At 39.4% G+C, this 14,989-nt stretch overlaps 1 protein-coding gene across 3 annotated transcripts in view; it reads right to left on the reverse strand.

Moving 5' to 3' along the window:
- The window catches only part of TRPC4AP (transient receptor potential cation channel subfamily C member 4 associated protein), a 69,569-nt gene extending 54,580 nt beyond the window's left edge, over window positions 1–14,989 (reverse strand). For 2 of the 3 annotated variants that reach the window (XM_055544850.1, XM_055544849.1), the window contains exons 1-2: window positions 14,775–14,987; window positions 382–510 (exon numbers count right to left, since the gene is read on the reverse strand). In XM_055544850.1, the coding sequence (XP_055400825.1) occupies window positions 382–510; window positions 14,775–14,942 (297 nt within the window). In that variant the 5' untranslated portion in view covers window positions 14,943–14,987. Of the gene's footprint in view, window positions 1–381; window positions 511–14,774 lie in introns of all 3 variants that reach the window. The other variant, XM_055544851.1, reaches the window with a different exon arrangement.

Genomic DNA, 14,989 nt, shown 5'->3' on the forward strand with positions numbered 1-14,989 from the left:
AAGGAAATGGCAACCCACTCCAGTGTTCTTGCCTGGAGAATCCCAGGCACGGGGGAGCCTGGTGGGCTGCCATCTATGGGGTCGCACAGAGTCGGACACGACTGAAGTGACTTAGCAGTAGCAGCAGCAGGACAAAACAAGTGTGAATAAAACCCAGAAGTATATACACCGGGGACTTAACAGTGATTATCTCTGGGTAGTGGGATTATAGGTGATTTTTATTTTCTTCTTTGCACTTTTTCTGAACTTCCCAAATTTTCTACCGCTTACTCAATAAATACAGGCTATTTTAAAACGCAGACTGAAAAAGAGGAATAACCCAGATGTCTCATATCACGTGGAGGCCCTGAATGCAGCCCCTCCAATGCCCCTAACAGTTACCTTGAGGATGTTTTGGCATTCACCGAAGTCACTGTGGAGGTGGCTGGTCGCATACAGCTTAAGGAGCAGCTGCGGAATTCCACTCCATTTGGACTGTTTGTCCCTTTCCGTCAAAAAAGTTTCAGTGAACTGTAAGTCCAAAGGAAAAAAAAAAGAGGAAACTATTACTGGTGAGGAAAGAACTACTAGAGCATACAGCAAAAGAGAGCAGCTGGCTCCCAAATCCACCCAGGACAAGTAAGTCAAAGGTCTTTCTAGAAACCTTCAAGTTTCCCGACAGCCTGTAAGGTCAAAGTCCAGCTCCTTGTTTATGATACACCCCCTTCCTACTCTATCACCTACTTTCCTCTCTTAACTTCTTCTTTGCCCAATGCACACTCTAGGCTCCAAATGTATGTGTTCTCTCTCTATGCTTTGCATATGTTCTTCCCCCGTACACGGCTCTGTATATGTATGCCACCTGTATGGGGAGAAAATAAACCTAAGGTGGGAGCAAGAGGGGTAATTATTTACACACACACATATACAGGTTTGAACTGCATGGGTCCACTTACATGAGAAATTTTCTTCAGTAGTAAATACTACAGTACTACACAATCCATGGCTGGCTGATTCCACAGGTGCAGGGAAACTGTGGGTACGGAGGGCTGACTCTTAAGTTATACAAGAATTTTGACTGTGAACGGTCAGCGCCCCTACGCCTCTGTGCTGTTCAAGGGTGGACTCTATGCCACAGAACATTTCTGGGCGTCTTTCCTACCTTGAAAGCTCCTCGTCCTCCTCCCTGTCTCTTCTACCTGGAAAGCTCCTCCTCCTCCTCCCTGTCTCTTCTACCTAGAAAGTTCCTTCTCCTTCAAAATGCAAGCCAAAAAAACAGAAACTTTCCTTGATAGGACTTCCTCTCTCTCCTTTCTGAGAGGGTCTGGGATCTTATCTAACATTTATCGTACTGTATTGTAATTACTGGCTCATTTGTCCTAACCGCCCGCCGCTACAGAGCAGGTGCCAGGCTGTCTTTACTGCGCACGCCTTCTTTCTCTCCAAGGACGCCAGGCATGGAGCAGGGGCTCAGAAAGTGTCTGAAGGCATGAGCAATAGCCTAGTCTAATGACAGGTTCATTAATCATGGCAGTGTCTATTTTGGGGATATGGCATTATCGGTGCCAGAAGTGAATTATTTTCATGTAGACTTATCCCTCAATTAGATCAAAAGCTCACTGCAGCTTACAAAGGACATGCAGGTCTTCAGTAACAGCTTGGCCTATCCTGATGCACATCAGTACTCTGATCTTGGACAAGTCCCATTACTCTTCCTGAGCTTGTTTTCTTAGATTGTAAAAATAAAATAATTCAAGGGTCATGAAAGATAATGAAATGTTTCTGAATATTTGTATTAGGGTGAACCATAGGAAATTACCATTTCTGTAGGTCTAAATGATTATCAGAAATGTTATATTCTTCAAGCAAACTCAAATTAAGGCAAACCCCAAAACAATGGAAAAAAAACAAAAGACCTTTCCTTTCCTTGAAAGGAAAAAGACAGAGAACAACAATGGCTTCATGGGTCTTGGCAAAAGCAGTGCTTACAAGTTTATAGCTATAAACATTTATATTAAAAAGGAGAGCAATCTCAGATTATCTTATCTTCCATCATGAGAAACTAGGGGAAAAACGGAGTAAACCCAACCCAAAGAAAGCATGAGGAAATTAAAAATATCCTTGCAAAAATAAGTGATATAGAAAAAAGAAAAATAACAGGAAAAAATCAACAAAATCAAATTTGGTTCTTCGAAAAGACCAACAATATTAAAAATAGTTACACTGACTAACTTACATTGACTCAAATTACTATATATTCAGGAATGAAAGAGGAAACAACTACCAATTTTAAGGAGATAAAAAGGTTTACATGGAAATACTAAGAGCAACTATATGCCAACAAACTACATAAATTAGATGAAACGTACAAATTCTCAGAAGGACACAAATAACAGAAACTAACTTAAGAAACAGAAAATCTGATATACCTAAAACAATTAAAGAGATCAAATTAGTGATTTAATACAAAAGGAAGAAAAGGAGGGAGGGATGGAGGAAGGAAATGACCCATAAAAGCCCAAGTCTAGATGCTTCACTAGTAAATTCTATTGAACATTCAAAGAGAAACTGGCAAATACTTCACAAATTCTTCCATAAAACAGAAGAAGGAACACTTCCCAGCTCATTCTATGAGGCTAGTATTAACCCTGATACCAAAACCAAAGACACTAAAAGAATACCTAGAAATAAACTTAATCAAGGAGGTGAAAGACCTATACTCTGAAAACTATAAAACAATGATGAAGCAAATTAAGGATGATACATAGAAATGGAAAGATATCCTGTGTCCTTGGATTAGAAGACTAGTTAAAACGTCATACACTCAAAGCAATCTACAGATTTAATACAATCCCTATCAAAATATCCATGGCATTTTTCACAGAACTAGAACAAATTCCTAAAATGTATACGGAACCACAAAAGATCCAGAACTGCCACAACCATCCTGGAAAAAAAAAAGAACAAAGCTGATGGTATCACACTCCCTGATTCAGACTATGCTACAAAACTACAGGAACCAAAACTGCACAGTACTGGCACATGGACGCAGACACACAGATCAATGGACCGAAACAGAAAGCCCAGAAATAAACCCACCACTTATGGTCAATTAATTTACACCAAAACCAACAAGAATATACAACAGTGAAAAGACAGCCTCTTTAATAAGCAGTGTTGGGAAAACTGTACAGCATATGTAAAACAATGGCATGCGTAACACAACACTGCAAATCAACTATACTTCAATAAAATAAATTTTTTTAAAAAGAAATTTGAACATTTTTCACAAAATATAAAAAATAAACTCAAAATAGATTGAAGACCTAAATGTAAGACAAGAAACCATAAAACTCTTAGAAGAGAACAGAGGCAGAACACTCTGACATAAATCATTGCAGTATGTTTTCTGTATCTGTCTCCTCAGGCAAAAGAATCAAAAACAAATAAATGGGACCTGATTAAACGTAAAAGCCTTTGCACAGCAAAGGAAGCAATCAACAAAATGAAAAGGCAGAACCCACTGAATGACAGAAAATATTTGCAAATGATATAATAAGGGATTAATATCTAAAATATATAAACAGCTCACACAACTCAAAGCAAAACTACAAAAAACTAATTAGCACAAATTAGCATAACATTATAAATCAACTATACTTCAACAGAAAAAATAGAGGAAAAAAATATAAACAACCCAATTTAAAAATAGGCATAAGACCTAAATGGACATTTTTTCAAAGGAGACCAACACACACACTTAGGGCTAATAAATGAGTTTGGCAAGGTTTCAGGATACAAAATCAGTATACAAAAATCACCTGAATTTCTATGCATCTGCAATAAACAATCCAAAAGTTAAAATAAGAAAGCAATCCCATTTGTAACAGCATCAAAAAGAATACTTATGAATAAATTTAACAAAATATAAGATCTGTACAATGAAACACAAAACATCATTGAAAAAAATTAAAGAAGTAAAGAATGCCTAAATAAATGGAAAGCCATTCATGCTCAGAGATTGGAAGACTTAGTATTTCTAATACGGCAATATTCTCCATATTGATGAGATGGTTGGATGGCATCACTGACTCAATGGACATGAGTCTGAGTAAACTCCGGGAGTTGGTGATGGACAGGGAGGCCTGTTGTGCTGCAGTCCATGAGGTCCCAAAAGGTCAGCCACAACTGAGCGACTGAACTGAACTGATCAAAATTCCAGATGGCTTCACTGCAGAAACTGACACTACATTTATGCAGATGACACCACCCTTATGGCAGAAAGTGAAGAGGAACTAAAAAGCCTCTTGATGAAAGTGAAAGAGGAGAGTGAAAAAGTTGGCTTAACTCTCAACATTCAGAAAACGAAGATCATGGCATGTGGTCCCATCACTTTATGGCAAATAGATGGGGAAACAGTGGAAACAGTGTCAGACTTTATTTTTTGGGGCTCCAAAATCACTGCAGATGGTGACTACAGCCATGAAATTAAAAGACGCTTACTGCTTGGAAGGAAAGTTATGACCAACCTAGATAGCATATTCAAAAGCAGAGACATTACTTTGCCAACAAAGGTCCATCTAGTCAAGGCTATGGTTTTTCCAGTGGTCATGTATGGATGTGAGAGCTGGACTGTGAAGAAGGCTGAGCGCCAAAGAATTGATGCTTTTGAACTGTGGTGTTGGAGAAGACTCTTGAGAGTCCCTTGGACTGCAAGGAGATCCAACCAGTCCATTCTGAAGGAGATCAGCCCTGGGTGTTCTTTGGAAGGAATGATGCTAAAGCTGAAACTCCAGTACTTTGGCCACCTCATGCGAAGAGTTGACTGATTGGAAAAGACTCTGATGCTGGGAGGGCTTGGGGGCAGGAGGAGAAGGGGACAACAGAGGATGAGATGGCTGGATGGCATCACTGACTCGGTGGACATGAGTCTGAGTGAACCCCGGGAGTTGGTGGTGGACAGGGAGGCCTGGCATGCTGCGATTCATGGGGTCGCAAAGAGTCGGACACGACTGAGCGACTGAACTGAACTGATACATTCTTTGCAAGTACACAGAGCATTTACAAAATGCGCAGCTGCTGGGCCATGGAGCAAATTTCAATACATATCTAAATGAATCAAAACACAAACTATGTTCTCTGACTGCAGTGCAATCAGCCTAAAATCTGTAACAGAAAGATAATTATAAAACCCTGATGTTCATAAATTAAAAAGTATACCTCCTAAAGATGCATAGGTCAAAGAAGAAATTCAAGGAGAAATTTGAAAATATTCCGAAATAAATGACAATGAAAATACTACAGATCAAAATTTGTGGGGTCCAACTAAAGCTATGACTAGTGGCCAGGATAAACTTGATACCAAAACCTGGTGAAAGGAAAATTGTAGGCCATTCTCATTCATAAACACAGAAGGAAAAAAATCCTAATAAGAAAATTAGAAATCAAATTTAGCAATCTATAAAAAGGATGAAGTTTTGAATCAGAAATTCAGATTTGGTTTAATACTTGAAAAGTTTACTCAGTGTAATTCATCATATTAATAACACAAAGGAAAACAATATTAACATCTCAATGCAGAAAAAGCATTTTGATAGAATTTAACACAGAAACTCAGAAAAGAAGTGAACTAATAAGAGTATCTACAGAAAATATTCAACATCATACTTAATGGTTAAATGTTTAAGGCTCTCCCTCTTAGGTCAGTGACATGCCACTTCAATTCACTGTAAAGGAGCATCCCAAACAGCAGTTAGGTAAGAAAAAAAAGATGTAAGATAGGAAGGGATAAAATAAAAGCTTCATTTGCAGATATACTTGCAGATGACTGTACACACACACAATCCAAAATAATCTAAATACAGGAGCAATAATTAAAATACAGGAGCAATATAAACACTGCAGCAATACAAAAACCAATCTTGTTTTTATATTACAGCTACAGTTAGAAAACATGATCTTTAAAATGCTATTTACGATACCATCAAATCATATCAAACACCAAGGAATGAATCTAACAAAGACCACTACATAGAAAACTATAAAATATCATCAAGAGAGATTAGGAAGATTAAGTCAGAGAAAAAGAGATGTAAGGGAAGGAGAGAATGAGTGTGCAGTATTGGATAGACTGAAAGCAAACCCAATCAAAATTCTGTTGTAAAAATGTACACATTCATTCAAAAATGTATATGGAAATGGCAAAGGACCAAGAAGAGCCAAGGAATTCTTGAAGAAAACTAGGAGAAGCTACTCTTCTGATTCAATATTCTATAACCAAAATCAACACATAAAATTACAGAAAATGAGAACTGGTATTAGCATAAGGGCAAATGGACAAATCAGAGGAACAGAACAGACATGAAACAGAAGTGAAAACAAACACTACAGAGCACTGGAGGGACAAAAAAGACTTCAATAAGCAACTGGTCAACTCGGTATCTCTATGGAAAAGCTCACACCACACCCAAAAATAAATTCCAAGAGGAACATATGTTTCAATGGCAAAGGCAAAACAGTAAAGCTTCTAGAAGATAAGCAGAGTATCTTCATGACCTTAGAGTAGGTAAAGATTTATTAAACAGAATACAAAAAGCACTAACCATAAGGGAAAATAGTGGTATTAAAATTAAGCACTTCTGTTTACCAAAAGATCTTTTGAGAGACTAACAAGGCAAGCCACCAAATAAGAGAAGATATCTGCCAAATATAACTACAAAGGGCTCATATCCAGCAAATAAAAAGAACTTTGTTTTAAATGAAAAACCCCATCAGAAAAATATGTTAAAGATTTAGAAAGGTAATCCACAAGACAGAAAGTCCAAATGGCCAATAAACTCCTGAAAAGATGCTTAACTTCACTAGTCGTCATGCTGCTGCTGCTGCTGCTAAGTCGCTTCACCCATGTCCGCCTCTGTGCGACCCCATAGACGGCCTCCCACCAGGCTCCCCCGTCCCTGGGATTCTCCAGGCAAGAACACTGGAGTGGGTTGCCATTTCCTTCTCCAATGCATGAAAGGGAAAAGTGAAAGTGAAGTCACTCAGTTGTGTCCGACTCTTCGCGACCCCATGGACTGCAGCCTACCAGGCTCCCCTGTCCCTGGGATTTTCCAGGCAAGAGTGCTGGAGCGGGGTGCCATTGCCTTCTCCGTCACTAGTCATGAGGGAAACACAAACTAAAATCATTAGATGCCACTTCTCACACACTAGAATGACTAAAATTAAAAAGACTGGCAACACCACAGGTTAGTCAGAACATGGAACAGGAGCTCACATACACGGCTGGTGGGACTGTAAATTAGTACAACCATTTGGGAAACTGTTTAGCTGCTGATGCTAAACCTATGTATATCCTATAACCTAGGAATTCTACGTTTAAGTGTACACCCCAAAGAAATTGCACAGATATGCTTCAAGAGACAAGTACAAGAATGTTCACATAAGCATTATTCAAAACCGCCAAAAACTGGAAAGATCCCAAATACTCATCAAAATTACAACAAATTAACTGTGGTTTAATACTATACAGCAATGACAATGAATGAACTACATCTTTACCTGTCATCAGGGATGAATCTCACAATGTGGACTGAAAGAAGGCAGAAGGCAGACTTAGTACATACTGTTTGATTCTATGTATGTATGTATGTATATGCATATGTGGGCTCAGGCGTGTCCAACTCTTTGTGATCCCATGGACTATAGCCTACCAGGCTCTTCTGCATGGAGTGGGTTGCCATTTCCTCCACCAGGGAATCTTCCCAACCCAGGGATTGAACCTGCGTCTCCTGGACTGGCAAGCAGAGTCTCTACCACTGTGCCACCTGGGAAGCCCTGATGCTATTTGTATAAAGTATAAAAACTAGTATGACTAAATGCAAAGTTAGAAGTTAGACTAGCGATTTCATTTGAGGGGAAGAAGAGTAGATAGAGAGGTTAGTAAGGAGTACAGAGGTGATGCAGTATTTGCTACATAGTAGATAATTTTGAGTTGTTCATTTATCTTTGTGCATTTCAACACAGAAAGTTTTGTAAATGCCTAAAATAAAATAATCTTATGTAGTAATTATGCAAGGATCTCTAAAATACATTTGTAAGTGAAAAAAGCTAGAAGCACATAGTACATATAGTATGTATACATACTACACAACAGTATGTATAGTACAGTATCACTTGTGTAAGGAAGACTATAGAGACACATTTGCTTTCCTAAGCTTAGACAGAGGGATCCACAAGAAATCAATAACCAGAGTTGCATCTGGGAGTAGAACTGGAGGGAGATAGGAGAGGTGGCAGCAGGCCATCTGTAAGGCAGACTCACTTTCTCCCTTTTGTACATGAGTATATGTTACTCAAAACAAATGTTATCTCCGGCAGGGAGGGACTGACATGAAAGGGGAATTAAATATATTAATAACTTCTCAAATTTGGCCATGGGTACATGTTTACTGTGGCAATACACTGGTATTACTTATTACAGCTTTTTAAAGGTCAAATATTTAACAATAAACTTAAAAAAAAAAAGCCAACTCTATGCACAATGGCATACTGTGGATGTTCAATAAATATTACGTTCCCCACCCTAATCCCAAATATCTAAACTTGTCTCCCACCGATCTCCCACAGGAGCACTTCACTTTCTCTTCTGTCTTCTAACGGCCAGTTATGAGGACTTTCTCAATGGTGTTCCTGAGAAATATCTATGCTACTGTTAAAAGTCTACTCATTCTTCAGAACCAACTCACGTCTCACTTATTCTATGAAGTTCTCCAAAGCAACCATAGCCCAAACTTCAAAGGAGAGAAAATGTCTTTTAAAAATAGGAAGATCCTAAGAGAACACTTAGTGCAATCACTTGCAGAGGGGTTAGTCAGGTGATAGACATGATTTCATATTAGTTGTTACATATTTTAATGTACATCTACCAAAGTGTACCCATAATGAATAAGCAGACTTTCATCAATGCATATTATAGCTAAAATTACAGAAGACCAGAAAAAGAGACAACCCTAAAAGCTCTTAGGAGGTAAAGAGTGGGAATATAGGTCATGCACAAAGGATGGGGAATGAGAACAGAACCTTTCGACAGTTACACCAAATGCTTAAAGATAATGGAATAATATGCCATTAAAACTCTAAAGGAAAATAACTTCTAACTTAGAATTATATACCCAGCTAAACTAAATACTCAAGTATAAGAAAAAAAAGACATTTTCAGACATACAAACTTAAAAGAAAGTTACCTCCCATGTATGCTTTCTTAGGTGGCTACTAGAGAATGTACTCCAAGAAAAAGGAACACAGGATTCAGAAAACAGGGATCCAAAACATGAGAAAAAGAAATAAAATGTCCTGAATTTGGTGAAGGGAAACCCCAAAAATTCAGCAATACAGCTATTCTAGCAAGTAATTAGTCCAAGCTGAAGCGGGCCAGAGGGTTCCAAGAAGAATTTCTTTTTAAAAGAAAAAAGTAGGAGTTTTAGAATTTGGTAATAAATTGTAACAAAAAGTAAAGCAAATTTTATAAGGATGATTATAGTGAAAGAAGCCAGACTCAAAAGGCTACATATGGAATGATTCCATTTCTGTGACAGTCAGTAAAACAGCATAACAGGATAGACAACAGATGCACAGCTGCCAAGGGATGGTGGTGGGGAAGGGCAGACTACTACAGGGGAACTTGCTGAATCTTAACTACAGTGGTGGTCACACAACTATGTGTGTTTGTCAAAACTTACAGAACTATACACTGAAAGGGTGAATTCTACTATACTCAGGTCTCAATTTAAAAAGTAGGGAAAGAAAGGGCAGCTTTTAACTAAGAAAAATACATTATACAGAATATAATTGTTGCATACTATATGGCTCTGCCGTAAACAATTATATCACTATCATCATAATGAAAATACCAATGGCCAAAACTGACAGAACCACATTAGGAGAATCATGGAGACCAAATGTATGGCACAGGGTGCTGTGAATTAAACCCTCATCCTCTACAAGAGGAAGAGAAAAGATAACCTTTAAAACTGTACATGTCATTTAGAATATTGGCTTTCCTGTTTTGTGGACTCTTCGCCTGCAAAAGAAAACAGCCACAGTGTGGACAGTGACTGCCTGGGGAGAGTGGAACTTGGGGTGAAAAGTGGGGGCACTGCTGTTATTTTTTGCAAGGTTCATGATACCCAGAGATTCTCCAAATCATAATCAAAATATTCAGCTTCACAGGGAATTTCTTTTACTACTACCAGTTTGTCTTACAAGGCATTTACTCTCATTTAAAAATCATCATCTGGATTTTGTTTTCCTTGTGAACATCTGAGTAGTATGATGAAAAGAGCCACTATCCAGGCATCTTCAAAGCTGAATTTTTGGCAGGTGTTGTATGGGTTTTTTCTCTTGGAGTACTTGTGGTTTGACAGTTTATAGGAGTGATAATCTCTTACATCATGCTGCCTAAGCTGTCAACCTATTTAGTAAATGTGACACTTCCAGACATTTACAGTTTTTCTTGACTTATTTTTGTCTTTAGTGCTTTTCTTTTTAAATAATTAAATGCTGAATTCCATAAACATAAAATGTATATTTTATTTGTTTAGTTCTAAGTGTAAGATATCAAATGCCTCGAAATAAATTAAGTGCAAGTAAATAGCCTTCTTAAAGATTAATGAAGATTAAATACCTTTAATTAATGAAGATAAAAGACATTGTTAGATTATTCTGGTAATATTAACCAATGAATGCTTGCATCCACTTTAATGGGATCTGTTATGTTTTAATATAATTAAAAGTGAATTTTATGGTTTGTGAATATAAAAACCTGTTTAAATATTATCCATATTTTTAAAAGAATTTATCCTACTGGGGGGTTTTCAATATCAAATTATCCTTGACAGGCAAAGAGGACAGTATTTGATTTGAACCTCTAGGTTTCAAATGTTAATGCTTAGAACAAGGCTGAAAGAGGCAGTACCAATTGAAAACCAAAAAAAAAAAAAAAAGAAGGGTCAATCTAAAAAGATACATATGAAGTAAATAACACTCAGGTAGAAGTTAGATATACCAATAATCACCAAGAAGTGATGACTGGAATTTGGGAAACAGAACAGGATGCCATAAGCCAGCCTATCATTAGATTTCCAAACTGAAGTGGTATCTCTAGGTGTGGTGGGTCATGACCTGTTGAGTTGCCTTGCCTAGTCTATCCCTTTCCCGCAATTCCCACTGACCATGCAGGGTCCTGTGCACCGCAGGGAAGGAAACTGGATTTGATACCAACTGCCATGGGATGCCACTGGAGGGTTTTAGGCAAGGGATTGTAAGATCTGATTTGTTTTAGGGATCAAATGTGCTGATAAATCTGGACAGGCTCTGTAAACACTAAAGCATCATACCAGCATATTTTATTACCTGATAGAGGACAAATTGAAAGGGAGAGATGAAAATAAGGCACACTAAAATCCAACTAGGATAGGCCCATTTTAAATCATTCAGCCCGGAGTCTCCTCCCAGGCTCCTCCCAAGTTGCATTTGGGACTTGAGGAAGATCAGGTTTGGTGGGCTGTATTTGCCATATTAAGTTTTTGAGGTGCCCATTAGATGTCTGTGTGGAGATGCTGAGAAAGTATTTGGATATATCCAACTGGAGCTAAAGGGGGGAACCAGGATGGAAATACAGATTTAGGATCTATCAGAATATAGTTTTGCTAAAAACAATACTTGCTAATCTTTATAGCATGACTACTATATTTTAGACACCATTTTAAGTGCTTTACATGTATAAATGCTCTTGGTCCTTACCACAGCCTTACCAAGCTAGAGCCCATGATTATCTCTATTTTATAAATGAAGAAACTGAGGCAAAAAGAGATTAAACTACTTGTTCAAAGACACAAAGCAAGTATGTACCAGAGCTGGGATTCAAATCTAAGTAATCTGACTCCAGAACTCTTTAAAGCCATGGGACTGTGTGGGATATACAAAGAGACAGCCCTGAGAAAGCCAAAGCCCTCAGATACAGTATTTCAAGTCAAACAATTTCCTGAGTCCTGAGGATCAAATGACTGGTGCTGTTTCAGGCTCTGCAGACACATAAAAAAATAAAACACAATCTTTCAACAGGCCCAGTCTCAGATCCATGAGCTGATAACAACTATTTACTGATCATCTACTATATGCCATACACTGGGCAAGCTTTTTAGATATATTATTCTACTTACTCCTCCCCCAATAGCACTAAGAAGATGTTACCATTGCCATTTTAGAAATAACGAAACTGAGGTTAAGAAAGGTTATATAATATAACCTAGCAATAAATGACAGAACTAGGGTTCAATACAGGTCCATCTTACTTCAAAATCTGGTTTTTGCCAAGGAAGTCCTGTTACATGCTACAACACAGATGAACCTTGAGGACATTGTGCTAAGTTAAATATGCCAGGCACAAAAAGACAAACAATGCATGATTCCACTTATATGAGGTATTTAAAGTAATCAAATTCATGGAAACAGGAAGTAGAAGAACGGTGGTTACCAGGGGCTGTGAGAAGGGAAAAAGAGTAGTTTAATGGCTCAAGTTTCAGATATACAAGATGAAAAAATTCTGGGGATCTGCTTCACAACAATATGAATACTTACTGACTGCACACTTAAAAATGAATGAGTTGGTAAACTTTACATTCATTATGTGTTTAAAACGCAAAGAAGAAAATTTTAACCTGGTCTTTCCAAGTATTCCACAGGCCATAAGAGAATATACTCACTGTGTCATGGAAATACCTGTGAGGAAATCATTTACTCTGCAATGTGGTGGAGGAAAAAGAGTGGAACAAGGAAGAGATCAAACAAAGTTACTAAGAAGCGACACATCTGAAAGATGAAGATCCCCACTTTATCTTCACTATAGTTTTAGGAAGGAACCTCAGTCTCAACCTCTGAAATAGCTCCCACACCTGTCTGTATACAACTTGATTACCATACTAATAGTGGTAATTAATGTGGTAATCAATTATTACCACAGATTATAAATGGGGCTCAAGAACATTCCAGTACCTTCTATCCGATGAGTTTCTCCAGTCTCCTTCCATTCCAAGTCATCCAGCATTGGGTACAAATAAATGTAAAGAACTTAATTTTCTTTCATTCATTAAGTTAAAGAACTTTGGTGGCTCTCTATTGCTCTCAGAACACAGAAGATTATTAAGAAGAGTGCTTAGGAGCAAATTACCTAATCTTTCTGAGCCTAAGTTTCTTCATCGGTGTTAAGAGATGAGTCCTGACACTTGATTCAAAAGACTTGAGAATGAAATAAAGACACTGTATAACTTGCACAATGCTTGATCCAAAGTATGTACTCAATAAAGGTGAGTTAAGTTCCCTTTCTGCCCGTTCCTACCTACTCAGGTCAGTAAGAGTCTTTGGGTTAAAGGACAGAGCAAGTATTTCCAGGATCTTAAGGCAGATAGAGAAGAATGCAAAGGGAAAAAAGTTGCTCATCTATGGTTATCTTATGGCAAGGAAAATACTGCTCACCCAGAACTGCTTCTTCATCTGTAACCCTATACACACACACATATATATATATGTCCTTTTAACCATATAATATTAAAATGGCTCAAAACTAAGTTACTACGAAAAATCTCACTCTCATTCTCTCCCTCATCTTCCCAATTCCCACTCCACCAATCACTTTATTAGTTTCCTGTACATACTTAAAAGTTGGTTTATGCAAAAGCTGTCCTTAACTTAAGCTAATGTTTTACAGGGGTGTTTACAAGGTAAGTTCTGGGAACAAGGTGAGGGGGAAGGGGCAAGCAACCTTGGTCTTATTCATCCTGATTTACCCTAAAGCAGTGTCCTTCATTCATTAAAAAAAAAAAAACCCAAAACTAATCATTTAATAGGCACGTAGCGTAAGCTAGATAACAAGTACTGCATTAATATTAACTGATTACCCTTCAGCTTTTTACTATGCACCAGAAACGCATTTAACGCTTTACACAATTGTCTTTGATCTTCACAACACCTTAACAGGTTGGTTACTAATTATCATCTTCATTTTACAAATGAGGAAACTGAGGCACAGAAAGGTAAACTTGCCCAACCAAGAGACAGCAGGGTTCTGAATCCAGGCCTGACTCCGGAACCCTAGCTGTTAACCATGACGCTTTACACACGCAACACAGATACAGTCCCTGCACCCGTTGGAGCTCAGCCTAATGTAAGATACAGGCGAGAAAAAGAGTAGACAACAAAGAAATATGTAATTAGAGACTAAGAAAGTAATGTGAACGAAACGAATTCTGGGCTGTAACTGAATAACAATGGGGACCTACTTTAGAAGGGGGGGAGGGGTTATGTCAAGGAAAGGCCTCTCCGAGAGAATGACATTTATGATGACTGGGGAACCGTTTGGTGGCTGCAATGATGACCCACCGCCCAGTTCATCGCGGAGAAACTCGCGGCCCGTAGAGGCTAAAGCCAACTCGCCCAGGGTCCCCCAGACGTGCAGACGTGGCGCAAGGAAGGGAGGATCCAGGAGCTGGGCCCAGGACTCGTACACGCCATCAGTGCCCGATGCAGCCCAGCCCGGCTCGGCCCCTAACCCGGAGCCTCTAGCCTGCCGCTGCCCACTGCTCCGCCGCGGCTGACAGCGTCGGGACAGCCTACAGAGAGGCCCAGCGACCGGCCAAGAGGGGTCAGGCCCGTACTGCGGCGGCCTGGAAGGCCTCTTCCCCGGCCCCCCGCCAGCTCCCGCCCGGTCCACCCCGCCCCGCCCCTCCGGGCCGGCTTCATACCTGCACGGCCCGGGCCAGGCCCCGGCCGGTCAGCTGGCCCTGCCGCAGCTGCAGCAGAATGTTACCCGGCCGCGGCCGGCCGCCCCATCCGCCCCAGGCCGCCACCGTTGCCGCCGCCCGTCGCCCTCGGCCGGCCCCAGACCCAGCAGCCGCCGGCGCCGCCGCCATGTCTCCTCGTCCTACAAACAGGAAGCAAGCGGCCCCGGGGCCGCGGA

Source organism: Bubalus kerabau, chromosome 13 (genome assembly GCF_029407905.1).
Source record: "Bubalus kerabau isolate K-KA32 ecotype Philippines breed swamp buffalo chromosome 13, PCC_UOA_SB_1v2, whole genome shotgun sequence".
Lineage (NCBI taxonomy): Eukaryota > Metazoa > Chordata > Mammalia > Artiodactyla > Bovidae > Bubalus > Bubalus kerabau.